The sequence below is a fragment of the Geotrypetes seraphini genome, chromosome 1 (assembly GCF_902459505.1).
Source record: "Geotrypetes seraphini chromosome 1, aGeoSer1.1, whole genome shotgun sequence".
NCBI classification, from domain to species: Eukaryota; Metazoa; Chordata; class Amphibia; order Gymnophiona; family Dermophiidae; genus Geotrypetes; species Geotrypetes seraphini.
This window is the reverse complement of record NC_047084.1, coordinates 296,088,341-296,104,403: the sequence shown is the minus strand read 5'-3', so window position 1 is coordinate 296,104,403 and position 16,063 is coordinate 296,088,341. Positions and strand designations below refer to the sequence as shown.

The 16,063-nt window shown below is 44.3% G+C and overlaps 1 protein-coding gene across 1 annotated transcript in view; it reads right to left on the bottom strand.

The window, feature by feature from the left end:
- Positions 1-16,063, bottom strand: part of LOC117364557 (disintegrin and metalloproteinase domain-containing protein 33-like) — a 313,992-nt gene that overhangs the window by 45,740 nt on the left and 252,189 nt on the right. The window contains exons 13-14 of the mRNA XM_033953874.1: positions 8,019-8,108; positions 5,998-6,193 (exon numbers count right to left, since the gene is read on the bottom strand). Of these exons, the coding sequence (XP_033809765.1) occupies positions 5,998-6,193; positions 8,019-8,108 (286 nt within the window). The remainder of the gene's footprint in view (positions 1-5,997; positions 6,194-8,018; positions 8,109-16,063) is intronic.

Below are 16,063 nucleotides of genomic sequence, written 5' to 3'. Positions count from 1 at the left end.
GAGAGAGTTTGGATGAAGAGACAGGAAATAGAGAGGGAGAAAGAAAACAAATGTTGGGATGGAGAGATTGAGCAGAGGAAAAGCAGAAAGATGGGCTGAGATGAGTTGCAGGGAGAGAGCGAAAGATATCGTACCATGGGGAGTGGTTAGGGGGGAGAGGGTAAGATGCTAGCTTGGGAATGGAATGCAGGAGAAAGGGAAGGGAGGAAAAGTTGGACAGGGGAGGAACATGCACACAGGGAGAGGGATGGCAACACAGAGGGCAAATCTTGAACTTGAGGGACAGGAACATAGTGGAAAGGTGCTGGACATGAAAAATAGGGACACAGAGGAAAATGATGGACATGAAGTGAGAAAAAATGTCAGATGGACAAGAGACACTGGAAAGCACAAGACTGATGGTGATAGGAGCTAGGGATGAGAGGTTGGGTGGAGAATGGAAATAGAAGATGGATGGAACAAGGGGAAAAGGGGGCCAGATCAGAAGATGACTACTTGGTGATTGAATGAAAGAGTATTGGAGCAGAGCATGGAATTATAGATAGGAGAGATGGCACAGGAATTTTGAGGGGATACTGCATAATTGACATTGGTAGGTATGTTGATGGATTGGGAAAATGAGTGAGGGTCTGAATAAGAGAAGAGGGGCAAGAAAAGGAGATGAAGTTTGGGGAAAGGATGAGTTATCATGTGAATGATCTGGAAGACTGAAGAGGATGAGAGTCATTGAAAAGGGTTGGGGGAGGCACTAGGAGAAGGGATGGGTTTCTGAAAGGGTTGAATGAGAGTAGAAATGAGGTTAAAAAGATGGTTAAAGACAGGCTGTAGAACATGGGGTCTGTAAGAGCTTTTCTGACCATGAACTCAAAGTATAATTACTTTGGTATCCTTGTAGGGCTTTCCTGCTGGCTTAAATCACTCTTTTTGTTTGGGCTTAGAGACAGAGGCAAGTAAGACACCTTCTGCTAGTATAGTGCATTTTTCTAACTTTGTGATACTAGCCCACTTAGTTGCCCCCTCTCTAAGAACTAGAAAGTTATAGGGATCTTGCTTTTCTGTTTCCTTCTTCTGATAACAGTTTCACATGGATAGGTCAGGGATGAAACCAGGAGCCATCTGGCTGATTTGCAGCTAGTAAGAGTCCCGGTTGTAATTCTGTGTGGCAAATCTGAGAAATTGAACCCTGCAGGTCCTTCCCTTCTTTCCCAGGACAGAGGAAAACATTATTCCAATCACTAGTGTCATGGGCCTGGTAAGGAAACAGGACATCAAAAGATACTTGAAAGAAACAAAGGTTTATTACATGGCCCCAAAGGTTATCAGGAGATGACTCATGGGACTGACCATTTGGCCAATAGTAAAGAAAATCCTATATAACACTGCCCCTTTACCCAGCAGGTCTGGGTGGGCTGCCGGGGAATGCCTCTTTGTCTGTGTGCGGGGGGGGGGGGGGGGAGAGAAGGGGTGTATGGTATGAAATCTGGAAAGTCCTTATTGTTTGGGAAGTTGGATCTCAGCTTGCTCTAACTTACTATATAGTTTCCATTTTTTTCCCCTGCATTTCTTCTCCTTTGCATATAAGACAAATACTTTTTATTATAGTTAGTGTCCTTTGGAAGATGGTAAGGTAAGATTTTTACTTGTTACCTAGCATATTATTTCCCATTGTGTGTGAGTGATTAGACTCTGAAATAAAAAAAAGTTATAAGAGAAATAAGTGGTTTCTCTCTGTGTCTGGACACTGGTATGCATGAGAAAAACTCTTGGGACACTGTAAGAAAGCTTAGGTAGGTGTAAGGGCCAGGTTGGTCCTGGGACCCCTCTGTGGCCTCTAAGGGCCACCCCGGGCCCATACAGGTCTAAGGTAACAGATAGAAGAATTGTCTGGAGGTAAGGGAAGGAAGCAGAGACAGGGATGGAGCTGGGACTGGTAAGGGCAGATGAGAGCTAAGAGGGTGAGTACAGAGGATGGGAATAAAGGATATAGGAAACTAGGAAAGGAGAAGGACAGTGTGGGGAATGGGAGAGAGATGGGTAAAGCCAGTAGGTGGATGAAAAGTAAACTATGGTCCAGAAGATGAGAAAAAAGGAGAAGAGGAAAATTAAAAAGCACATATAAATTCAGAAAGAGAAGTAAGTGTGTGGTGTGGTGTGGTGTGTGTGTTTGTGTATAGAGGTGGGGGGGAGTGATAGATATAAAGAAAGAAGAAAAGAGAGAAGAAATATAAAGGCCATCCTGGAAAAGAATTTAGAAAACAATTGACACATGGAAAGCAGAAAAGCCCCAGGTACGTTAGATAGCCCCATAGTCCCAGGTATGTTAGATAGCCTCCATAGCCCCAGGTACGTTAGATAGATTGTGAGCCCACCGGGACAGATAGGGAAAATGCTTGAGTACCTGATTGTAAACCGCTTAGATAACCTTGATAGGCAGTATATAAAATCCTAATAAACTTAAAAAAAAAAAAGAGAATGGGGCTAGCCTAATTATAGAAATAAAGGGGGAAATTCTGTAAATGGTGTCTAAAAAGATAGGCCCTTTAAGGTTAAAGACCCATTGTCTACTTTTATGAACAGCCCTACTTTTTCTGACAGCCAAGCATTGTCCGAGCTGCCAAGCAAATTCAGGCTTTCACATCCTTACTGAAGTTGGCTCTAGCAAGGCTAATCCAAGCTGCCTTTTCTACCAGGTGGCAGTGCAGCTAGTACTGGGACAGGTCTCCAAACACCACTGGAAACCCCTTCAGCTGCCGAGAGTTCAATCTACACATATGCAGCCTAAATTAACAGTGGTTCACTTAAAACAAATTTTAAGCACCCCTAAACTCCAAGTGTGAGAGAAAGAAACTCTATGGTCTAGATCAGAAACTCTAGTCCTCGAGGGCCGGAATCCAGTCGGGTTTTCAGGATTTCTCCAATGAATATGCATTGAAAGCAGTGCGTGCAAATAGATCTCATGCAAATTCATTGGGAAAATTCTGAAAACCCAATTGGATTCCGGCCCTCGAGGACCGGAGTTGCCCATGACTGTGCTAGACGATCGTTAAGTTTTGTGCATCCATCAGTATGTTGCTTGTTGCAGACATGTGTGGGAGGGGAGAAAGATGGTTGATTGCTTGAGAGAGAAAAGAAGGTAAATAGCTTTCTGCAGCATATGCAGGGAACATCAGTGGAACTAAATCGGAGGTGGGACAGAGAATGTAAGTAAAGAGACAGACCATATAAGGCAGGGGTGTCAAAGTCTCTCCTCGAGGGCCGCAATCCAGTCGGGTTTTCAGGATTTCCCCAATGAATATGCATGAGATCTATTAGCATACAATGAAAGCAGTGCATGCAAATAGATCTCATGCATATTCATTGGGGAAATCCTGAAAACCCGACTGGATTGCGGCCCTCGAGGAGGGACTTTGACACCCCTGATATAAGGGTAAAAGAAAATAAGAGACAGGGTCATTCTAGGAGGGGAAGAATTAAAGTAGTGGGAGATGTAAATAGGGGAGGAGAGATCAGACGTTTAGGAGAAAGATGATAGGATGTGAGCCACCTTTACCCTAACTAATGGGCACATGGACAGGAGGGGTTAGAATGGGAAAATAAACTACATAATATGAAGGAAAAATATGCTGGGGTGTACCTATTTGTTGGACAACTGGTCTTGCAAGAACGCTTGATAAACAGTGTGCTGCTTCACTTTGGTGTCCTCCCAGAGTTCTTCCAGAGAGAGTGTGTTATTTCTCACTCAATCATACAGTTCTGCGGTCAGTCTTAGCATTTTTAGAGATCAAATTAATAAACCTCATTTTTAAGAGAAACAGAAACAAATTCTGAACGCACATACATAAATGTACAGTATCCAATGATGGTCAGTGTAGGACATGAAGGTGCTACTGGGATGTATTCTACATAGATAGAAGACAATTCTTTATGATCAGTACTTATATTCCTTTTTAGTGTACTAGCATAACTGGGTCTATACACTTTAACATTTAAGGACAGGAATTTACACCAGTTAGCACCTAAATGCCAAATATATGCATGTGAATGATAGAATTCTTGAATTTAGGAACAAAAATGTGAGCCCTACCCATGTGTATGCCGGGGCATAGCCAGAAGTCCAATTTTAGGGTGGAGGACCCAAGTGTGGACTGTGGGGAGGGGGCAAGCATTTTCTCTCAGCTCTTCTCTCGTGGATAAGTGTAAGGTGATGCATTTCGGTAACAAAAATCTTATACACGTATACAGGATGTTCGGGGCGGTACTTGGAGAAACCCCCCAGGAGAGAGACTTAGGAGTACTGGTCGACAAGTAGATGAAGCCGTCCACGCAATGTGCGGCGGCGGCGAAAAGGGCGAACAGAATGCTAGGAATGATTAAGAAAGGGATTACGAACAGATCGAAGAAGGTTATCATGCCGCTGTACCAGGCCTTGGTACGCCCTCACCCGGAATACTGCGTCCAGCACTGGTCACCGTACATGAAGAAGGACACGGTACTATTCGAAAGGGTCCAGAGAAGAATGACTAAAATGGTTAAGGGGCTAGAGGAGTTGCCCTACAGCAAGAGATTAGAGAAAATGGGCCTCTTCTCCCTTGAAAAGAAGAGACTGAGAGGGGACATGATCGAAACATTTAAGATACTGAAGGGAATAAAGACAGGTAGATAAAGACAGGTTGTTCACCCTCTCCAAGGTAGGGAGAACGAGAGGGCACTCTCTAAGGTTAAAAGGGGATAGATTTCATACAAACGTAAGGAAGTTCTTTTTCACCCAGAGAGTGATGGAAAACTGGAACGTTCTTCCGGAGGCTGTTATAGGGGAAACACCCTCCAGGGATTCAAGACAAAGTTAGACAAGTTCCTGCTGAACCGGAGCATACGCAGGTAGGGCTGGTCTCAGTTAGGGCACTGGTCTTTGACCTGGGGGCCGCTGCGGGTGCGGACTGCTGGGCACGATGGACCACTGGTCTGGCCCAGCAGCGGCAATTTTATAGTGTGAGTGTGTGTCTGTGTGTGTGTGTGTGAGTGAGTGTTTGAGTGTGTGAGTCAGTGTGTGTATGTGTGTGTGTGACAGGCTCTGACAGGTGTATACTTCCTTCCTCTTAGCAAATACATGCTACATAAGTTAAATGGGTATTTGCAGAATAGTACTCAGATAGAAATTTTATGTCCATATATGAACAAACATGTAAATAACTTTATTCTAAACTTTTATGAATGTAATAGGTGCATAAATGTTAGCCCCTATGTTTGTGATCTCCAACACGTGTCCCTCAAAGTCATCCATTGTGACCCTCAAACACTTGCTGAAATGTTCTTCAAATCCTGTAAATGTGTTAATTTAAATCTTGCCCACTTGATGCAGTAACTGCAAACAACCTCTTAGGCGTGTCCCTCAAGTGTCTCATTTATGGAATTTGCTACTGTTGGCAATCCAAAATAAAGTGAATTTTTACAATATAGCCTTGAAGTGTTGTAGAATCAATATTAGTATTAATCTTTAATGTTTAATACCCAGTCTGAACAAGCAAGTCAAGGTGATTTACAAAATTAGTAGTATGTGTAAGCTTGAACTCTTGGTGGCCCTCAGAGCTTGCTTGTATTCACACGGTGGCCCTTTATATATACTCTTTTTAGAGGACTGTCCAGGCTCCTGGATGGACTTTCAAAAACCCGGCTTTGTCCAGATTTTGGAAAGCCCCAACAAGCTCTGGCCATATCTGAAGGGCCTCTGAGTATGCACAGATAACGCCACACACTACTGCGCATGCTCCGGGCCCTCTAGAGGTGGCTGGAGCTTTGTCCAGAAGAAGAGAGAAGGCTATGTGGGGGCGGGGCTGGAGGTAGAACTGGGAAGGGCTGGGGCAGAACAGGGTGGAGCTGAAGGCAGAGCAGGGCGGTGTCACGTGTCTGGGGGTTTCCGGAGAACAATATGGTAACCCTACCTTTATATGAAAAAGATTGATGACTGCTGGTCTACAACAACTGAAGGCCCACGATTACCTGATCCCCAGAGATGGACACACTGGCTCTGGTGTGTCATACACATTCCATTGTAACAGTATGCTTCCCCGTATGCGCACGAAGAGCCATCCAGCAAGTACACATTGGTGGGACAGTATGGTGAAGCGCCTGTGCAGTACTCAGGAAGGTCACATGATCCAGATGGCTCCCTGCACATGGTACCAGCTGTCTTCAGCTGAGAGAAAAGTAAAGGAAAACATCAGAATGGGATCAAGCTCAATTTAAGGACCACTTGATGCCAGTTAGAGAATGACACGGTGACAGAATTCATCACTGTTCCCGTCCCTGCGGATAACCGCGGGAAATAATCCCATGTCATTTTCTAGTGTCTATTTCAATCTCAATCCTTCTACACCAGCATTCTTCAAATCAAAGCTTGTGGGTCAGTGGTTGAGGCCAGTCATACTCTGATTCTTCCCTCTCTCCTTAAAGAATGACATGAAGATGGTTTTCCGCGGTTATCCGTGGGGACGGGAACGGTGATGAATTTTGTCTCCGTGTCATTCTCTAGCCAGAATGAAAAGAGTTACATCATTCACTGTGAAGAGAGCAAGCCTTGGAAGCTAGGTACACTTATGTCCCAAAAAGCTATTGTAAATAAGCTATATTAATGTATACTGAGGCCAAAAGAGGTCCCGAACAACAAATAGGCAAGCAATCTGCAAAATCTATAAGATCCAATCCAAAAACAAAACCAATAGGCCAGCATAAAAATATATAAATATATTTTATTGCAACAAACACTGACAATTCTTAGTCAATATTCATTGCAATAAAATTATTTATTTATATATTTTTATGCTGGTCTGCTAGTTTTGTTTTTGGACTGGATCTATTGAGGACAAAAGGCAGTTCTCTGGACCTGTGCAAGCATTCATATGTTAAACCATGCTTGTTCAACTTTCGACTCGCAGGCCAGAACCCTGCCCACCAAATTTTTTTTTCTGGCCCTCAGGAACTTGTCAATTCTTGAAACCGAGACCATCTTGAATTTCTGGAAACCCGCACCTCAAGCTTGCAGAGTGTTGATTTGCGGTGGGGGAAGCAGGAATCCTATTGTTTCTTCTGAAGCCAGGTGAGGGGAAAGAGACTGGGTGAAGACTGGGGGAGGGGGCGGTTTACATGAGAGACAGAAAAAGAGACTGCTTGAGAGAAGGAGAAAGAATGAGATAGACTGGGTGAATGCTGAGTAGAGGTTACACAAGAGAAGGAGGCAGAGTGAGTGAAAGCTGGGAAGGGGTTCTTGAGAGGGAGTGAGACTGGGTGAAGGCCAGGGAGGGGACAATACAGCATCATATTTTTGCCACTATTTAGTGAAATACGACAGTTTGTGTTTTGGCCCTCTGAATGTAAAAAAATATAAAATAGCTTCTGAGAGAAAAAGGTTGGACAAGCCAGTGTTAAACCTTTCAATCTAACTGTCTACAATTGTTGGAAATTTAAAGAGATCGGGGGAACCTTTTCCAGATTGATGATTTTGGCTTTTAAAGAGGGGCATTAGGCTTGAGATACATATGAAGTAAGTTTATCATTTGCAGCCCAAAAATTCTGACCTGCTTTCACCAAGTGGCCATCTGAATGTAATGACGCCAGTCTCAAGCACCTGAACTTCACCGCACAGTATGGTAAATGGCACTGTATACGATATCACAGGACAGTGTATTGTGGGATACATCATTTGGTACTACTGGTGTCTAGTCAGTCACCCAGGTCACACTGCAGACTGGTGAGGATGTTTTTCCCTACCTACTTTTCTATTATAAATTGTATTTCATTTCCCCTTTTTCCCTTCGTTCATGTATGTTTTTATTTAATGGTTATATATTAATTAATGTTTTTTTGTTAATTTTAAAAATGTAATTTTATCTTATAGTTGTAATTTAAATATTTTCTTTTATGTATGTACATCGCTTTGAAGCAAGATTAAGCGATTAATCAAAAATTTTAATAAACTTGAAACTTAAACTTGAAACTTGAAGAAGAATGGTGTGCCCGATTACCTTGCAGTACTGGCAGCAGTCACCATGGGCACACTGGACACCCTCCTTTAATGTACAGTTCTGTGCATGGCAGCAAGGGTTAGTACACTCCTGTGGAAAGAATGCACAAAGTGAGACTTTCAGTATTTTCTTTCTTACCAGAAGTCCTTCATTAACTGTATGAGAGGAAAAGTTTATTAGAGAATAGGAATACAGAAACATTTAATAAGACCTTGGACTTTATTCAAAAAGGGCTTTTCTCTATTGTAAGCATAAGGAAAACTTCTGTACTAAATAAGGCCCTTCGCTCAAACTGCAGTCAGGCCCAAGTTAAATAGTTAAATGATTTTGCTGGAACCCCACCATTCTCCAGTAAGAGCTCTCAGTCTACAGCACAAACTGCGATATGGAACTTGTGTTAACTTAAGAGCAGTGGTTCCCAGCCCTGTCCTGGAGGACCACCAGGCCAATCGGGTTTTCAGGCTAGCCCTAATGAATATGCATGAGAGAGATTTCCATATAATGGAAGTGACAGCCATGCAAATCTGTTCCATGCATATTCATTAGGGCTAGCCTGAAAACCTGATTGGCCTAGCGGTCTTCCAGGACAGGGTTGGGAACCACTGACTTAGAGCACTGCTGCCTAAATTGGTTTTAAGGGGCCCTCTAGCCCACAGGTTTCAATGTCGGTCCTCGAGGGCTGCAATCCAGCTGGGTTTTCAGGATTTCCCCAAAGAATATGCTTGAGATCTATTAGCATACAATGAAAGCAGTGCATGCAACTAGATCTCATGCATATTCATTGGGGAAATCCTAAAACCCAACTGGATTGTGGCCCTCGAGGACCAACTTTGACACCCCTGCTCTAGCCAGTTGAGTTTTCAGGGTAACCCCATTAATAATCTGTATATTTTAGAGGCTGTTCATGCAAGTATATCACAAGCATATTCATTAGGGGAATCCTGACACCTGACTGCCTAAGGAGTTTCAGTAGGGCTGGCATAGAGACCTAGGCCCAGATTCTCTAAAAGTGCGTCCCGATTTTAGGCAGCTGTAGGCGTCCTACAGCTGTCTAATCAGCCAATCGGGATGCACGTTTTTAAAAAAAAAAAATGCTCCCCAGGCAGGCCGCCTATATTGAAGGCGATAGGCCCTGATTCTGTATAGGACGCCCGGGAGAGGCGTCCTATTCAGAATCGGCCTAAACTAAACCCCGATTCTGTAACCGGCGTCCATGTTACAGACGCGGGTTAGAGAATCGGGTTAGATTAGACACGGCCCGCTACACTTATCGCGGCAAGGGATCTCTCTGCCGCTATAAGTATAGCGGGCCGCGGCCTGTCCGATCGGATGCCCCCCCCCGACAATACCGACCGCCCCCCCCCGACACTACCAACCGCCCCCCCCCCCGACATTACCGATCTCCCTCCCACCCCGACACTACCGATGCTGGCAGGAGAGTGCCCAATCCCTCCTGCCCGAAGACAGCGCACCCCCCTCCTGCCCGAAGACGGCGCACCCCTCCTGCCCGAAGACTGCACACCACCCCCCCGGCGCTAACAACCCCCAAACTAACCTGTTCTTCGGGCCAGACGGTTCTTTCCCGTCTAGCCGGTAAGCCCGCCTCGTCGAAATGAGGCGGGCTCGCCCCTTCCCGGCCCATCCCACCGAAGCCTAAGGCCTGATTGGCCCAGGCTCTAGAAGCCTGGACCAATCAGGCCTTAGGCATAGCGGGTCCGCCCATCCCCACTAAGTCTAAGGTCTGATTGGCCAAGTGGGGATGGGCGGACCCGCTATGCCTAAGGCCTGATTGGTCCAGGCTTCTAGAGCCTGGGCCAATCAGGCCTTAGGCTTCGGCGGGATGGGCCGGGAAGGGGCGAGCCCGCCTCATTTCGACGAGGCGGGCTTACCGGCTAGACGGGAAAGAACCGTCTGGCCCGAAGAACAGGTTACTTTGGGGGTTGTTAGCGCCGGGGGGGTGGTGTGCAGTCTTCGGGCAGGAGGGGTGCGCCGTCTTCGGGCAGGAGGGGGGTGCGCTGTCTTCGGGCAGGAGGGATTGGGCACTCTCCTGCCAGCATCGGTAGTGTCGGGGGGGGGGGGCATCCGATCGGACAGGCCGCGGCCCGCTATACTTATAGCGGCAGAGAGATCCCTTGCCGTGATAAGTATAGCAGCTGCGTCTACTTACAATGTAGACCAGCATTTTGCTGGCCTACATTTTTAAGGTTTCTTCCTCTACTAGGGAGACACGTAGGGCCACCTAGGTTCGCCTAAGGCCCTTAGGCGAGCTTAGGCGTCTTGCGGGTCTCCCTAGGCTCCCGGAGGTGCCTTCAGGCCTGCCTGGGGAGCATTTTTTTTTTTTAAACGTGCATCCCGATTGGCTGATTAGACAGCTGTAAGACGCCTACAGCTGCCTAAAATCGGGACGCACTTTTTGAGAATCAGGGCCCTAGAACAGGAGAATACAAAATGTTGACAATTGTTCATCAGGTACCTGAGACAGCTTTTGAAACAATATATATCTTCCAGAAATTTTCGATCACAATCCACAATGAGATTATCGATTGATGCATCAGGAGAAACATGTTTTTAAAAAACACAAACAGCTATTTCTGTTGGGTTTTTTAACTCTGTAGAGAGAAATTATCATTCAAGAAGCAGCTGAAAATTTATTTATTCATTAAAGCTTTTTATTAGCTCTGAAGAGAAATGTATTTTATAGTTCATATGGGATGAACTTTTATTAGTGTTATGCTAGTTTTAGTGATTATATTTGGAAGAATAGGATAAGATGTGTGTGTTATAATATGTTTGAATATGTTTTGAATTTGTATGTTTTATACTGCAACCCGCTTAGGTGTTAAGCTGGGAATAAAATTTAAAAATAAATAAGATGCCTTGGGGATCTTGGGGGTAATGGTGGACACGACAATGAAGCCGACGGCACAGTGCGCAGCGGCCACTAAGAGAGCGAATAGAATGCTAGGTATAATCAAGAAGGGTATTACAACCAGAACAAAAGAAGTTATCCTGCCATTGTTATCGGGCGATGGTGTATCCGCATCTGGAGTACTGCGTCCAATATTGGTCATGGTACCTTAAGAAGGATATGGTGATACTCGAGAGGGTTCAGAGGAGAGCGACACGTCTGATAAAAGGTTTGGAAAACCTTTCATACACTGAGAGATTGGGAAAACTGGGACTCTTTTCCCTGGAGAAGAGGAGACTTAGAGGGGATATGATAGAGACTTATAAGATAATGAAGAGCATAGAGAGATTCTTCAAACTTTCAAATAATAAAAGAACAAGAGGGCATTTGGAAAAGTTGAAAGGGGACAGATTCAAAACGAATGCTAGGAAGTTCTTCTTTACCCAATGTGTGGTGGACACCTGGAATACGCTTCCAGAGGTAATAGGGCAGAGTACAGTACTGGGGTTTAAGAAAGGATTGGACAATTTCCTGCTGGGAAAGGGGATAGAGGGGTATAGATAGAGGATTACTGCACAGGTCCTGGACCTGTTGGGCCACTGCATGAGCGGACTGCTAGGCACGATGGACCTCAGGTCTGACCCAGCAGAGGCATTGCTTATGTTCTTATGTTTCTATACAGAATATCAGAAGGTGAACATTTCATCAGCCATATAGCTAGTGTAAGTGCTCATATCTAGTTGTGAACTTGAATGTATGTAAGCTTCAGCATTCTGGAATTTATGTGCATGCTTGTGTACACCACTCACCCTTTGCCCAAATTCCACCCCTGCCCACCAGCAAAGTACATGCCATCAAATAATGACACACTTTTCCACTGATGTTCCATATTAAGTCAGGCGAGCCCCCAAAATGTAAGGATTTGGAGGAATAATGTTGAAGCAAATAAGTCCCAATGATATAATGTAGTGGCCTTACAATCCACCAGGTCCTGGGTTCGATACCCTCCTTGACGATTCAGTAGGAAGTAAAATCAAATGACAAAAAACAGCCAGAAGTGATTACATAAAGAATATAATGTGCAGAAATAGGCTTAATATTACATAAAGGCAATTTTTAGAAAGATGCATAAGCTTTACTAGGTTACAAATGTACAGACAGAAATCAACATAAGCTTTACAAATACAGAGTGAGACTGCTTCTGTGCTCTTGTGAATGAGAGAAAAGATAGCTTCCTGAATAGGTGCTGTGAGGACAAAGAAAGAGACAGAGGTGGGGGGGGGGGGAAGAGATGGTTCAGATTTCAGGTTCATGAGTGAGAAGGTGGGGGGTGTTGCAGAGCAGAGGCTTTTATAGGTTGGAATCTTATTCTAAAAATAGAAACTATTGTATTTCCCAGTATCCTTCTGTTTATAATTTGTAAATTGTTTGAAACACTGGTTAGTTTAATTGATAAGGAAGGTGTAATATTTACAGGAATGGTAGATTGGATTAGTCTCTGGCTTCTTTGTCCCATTCAAGCAGCCTATCTTCTTGATAAACAATCTAGTCTGCACAGAATTCACATACATTAATGTGAATTCTGTGCAGGAGTATTTAGGGTCTATCTGCATCAACATTCCAGAGTCAGATTGATATAATGTCCCATAGGCCTCTGCTGACATTGGTTAAGCCAGCTGAAAATGCTGACTGCTAGCAATGCCAGGCTGACACTTGCCACCTAAAACTCAACAGATCCTTACAGATTACCCCCTATGCGCATTTTAGAGCTAGAGATGCACGCACTACGGTACCCATAGGACTGCTAGCTCTAGCTCGCGTAGTAGTGTTATTCTGTTCTAGGCTGAGCACAAATGAACATTTACGAGCAAGCAGCATAATTAATAATATGGATAAGACTTTAGCAGTTTATAAGGTTAAATTCAAGGTGGTTAATGCTCTTGCTGTACTTCCGCAAGTATGGGAACATGACTTTGGGGGGAGTATAGACGAAAGTCATGGAATGTATTTTGGGGTAAAGTTTGTAGGCCCACTTTATCTGCTTCTGTGACTCAATCTCTCTTTTACGTTGCACATTATGTGCTATGGACTCTTTATAAGGTTTCAAAATTGTCTGCCCATGGATCTAGTTTGTGTGGGGCTTGCAAGACAGATAAAGGCACCTTTTTCCTTGTGTTGTTTGGGTATTTGGGGGGTTTGGTTTGGCGCAGGGTTCAAGATTTTTTAGAACTTGGAAGACAATATAAAGTTGTTATCTTATGTTCAGTCACATTACCTCACGTGGTACGAGTGGAGAAGGCTAGGCTGTTTGATATCCTTATGGGTTTGGCATTACAACATATTTTGTCAGAGTAGAAGAATTGTGCTGCATTGTCTTTCCATGTGTGGTGGGTTGGGGGAGGGGGGTTCTGTCTTTTATGTAAATATGAAGAAGTGGCTGCTGTAAAACGCTGTTGGGTTCAGCAATTTAGAAAAGTTTGGGCTCCTTTGGATGATTTCTGTCATTTAGCTAACATGTACATAATGCTTCTTTATTGAAATGCATCCTTTGTTCTGGACTCTTAACCTGTTATTACAATAGTATTTGATGATTTTGGGGAGGGTAAGGGGCTTTCTGTATTGCATTGTGTTATGTAAAATTCATAAAGATATATTTAAATAAATAGATAATGTTACCAGTTAATCACTCTAACTTAACCATCAGAAACTGATAAATAGAGCCACTGCCTAGTCACTGGGATTAAGCCAGACTTTTGATAGTGGAGGTTTAAACTGCATATTAAAACCTTGTTAATAAGGCCTGGATCTAGTCTTTGTTACCATATTTTTCATATGGGGGGGAGGCTTGTGGGCTGGCCGCATGCAATTGCTGCACGCGCCTGGCCTGTCCCTGCCTGGAGTTGCTGTGGCGGGGAATGGATGGATGGAGCATGTCAGGTGGCGGCGGCAGGGTGGATGGAGTGTGCCGGGTGGCAGGGAGGAATCTTAGTCTTCTTTTCTCTCCATCACCATCTGCCACCCACGAAGCGCAGATCAGAAAAAGTTCATCGCTGTTCACATGTACAACTGAAACTTCCTAACCCTGTTGAGATTTTGGGGAAAAGGACATGATCTGACTTTATGTCTTTGTTAAAAATCATGTCCTAGTGAGTGCTGAGTTTTAGTGGGCAGGTTAGCTGTGTTCCTAGGACTTCCCAAAATCAACCGACACCGCCTCTGTATAAGTGATCATCATTAAGTTGTTGTAAGTGGTCAGACCTATGGCATCATGCCTCTTCATTGGAAAGAGAAGGAACTTAAATGTGACAAGCATTAAATTTGACACTGAAATTACGTGAAACCTGAGAGACAGTGGTAGGGGCAAGTAAGACAGAAAATGAAACCAAAGAGCAAGGCAATGCTTTGTCTGCAGTGACCCCTGCATTTCAGTGCCAAAATCCCAACTGGAGGGTAATTCATCCAACCCAAAGTGGCAGGAAGTACCTAGATCATGAGTAGAATTTTTGGACCTGGGTTCATGCTATGGTTTCTAGTTCTTTTTTCTAATCTATATAGTGTAACATTTTTTCCCCCATAATTTGCTCTGTTTGGGGTATCATGTTTGCTGTCCTTGGACCTGTTGCTAAGCTTCTTGTTTAAAGTCCGGTCAGCCAGAAGTGCTGAGGCTTGAGGCAGACAGTGGTGCGTGTACTGCTTTATGTGAGGAGGTGCCAAGCTCACCCTAGACTGCTGGTGCACTTCGTTTGTGGAAAAATTCATCTGAGAGGATCAAAGTAGATGTGTCAGAAGGAGAGGCTGTGCTCCCTGTACCCTGTAATCCCCCCTTTAACCTTAGTCTCATTAAAGCACTCATCTTTAGAAAGTTATTTTTGTTGTTCAGTAAAAACATCTGTATAAAATCATGTTGTGGCTTTCGCTCTGTTTATTTTGCGCTGGATCCTTATAATTAGTTTATCTTTTCTCGACTGTGCTGGCAGGATAAGCTTGCCAAGAGCTGCCCCATACCGGGATATTCCTGGGCAAGAGGAATATGTGCTCTATGATGTTTTCCTAGCTGGGAGTTCATCATTCTGAAACTAGCTAGGGGGGAGGGGGAGAAAAAGGCGAAGATCCATCCAGGTGCTGCTTTCGGAGACACTGGGGCAGCTCCTCAGGATTCGGCATCTCCTCACGTGTGAAGCTTGACCACTTTGCAAACATGAAGAGACTCGGTATTACGGTGTCTCCTTAGGGGGGTCACAAAATAATGCACACACAATCAGAGCAGAACAACTGTTTCCAACTAAGCTGTCCAAAAAATGCACAGTCTTCCAGCCTGCAGACATGGTAGTAAGGAATGTCTGAACCAAGAGAGATTTTTATTGAATCAGGAGGTTCTAGGGTTACCATGAAAAGGGAAGGAGGACAGCAACTCTGAGGCCAAGCTGCTAGTTCAGAAGTGGCAAGTATAACACTTCTAGAAGTCTTCAAGAAACTCAATAATACAGAGGGCTTTCATTGGCCTTCAGTTGAAAGAATTTTATTGCCTCAAATGGAGGTCATTTTATACCTCATTAGTTTGTTTAACTCGCAGAAAAGAGCTTTTATGCATTTTGTATACACACTGGGGTTACCAGAAGTCCAGATTTACCTGGACATGTTCTCGTTTCAGAGGACTGTTCAGGTGTCCGGACGGCTTTTCAAAACCCAGCACTTTGTCTGGGTTTTGAAAAGCATTGAGGTCAGGGCAGCGTCTAGAGGGCATCTGTGCAAGTGCGATGCAGTGACATCACACGCATAAGTGTGATGGCATTGATCTGCATCCACACATACGCAGAGGCACTCCATACTCACTCCAAAGAGATGAGGTTTATGTGGGGCTGGGGTTGCGGGGCAGAATGAGATAGTTCTAGGGAGTAGAATTGTGTGTGTGTGTGGGGGGGGGGGGAACCACGCATCCTCTTTTTCTCGATCTAAAATCTGGTAACCCTAACCCTACTTTTTTATATGACCTGTGCAAAGGTGTTCCTGGAGGTTTCAAGGGGGTGGAGGAAAGGTGGGGTCGCAATGGATGTGTGCATTTTACAAAATATGAGTGTACCCACACACAGTTACGCCTTCTCCATAGCTGCTTTCAATTTGTGCATTGATCTTTGTG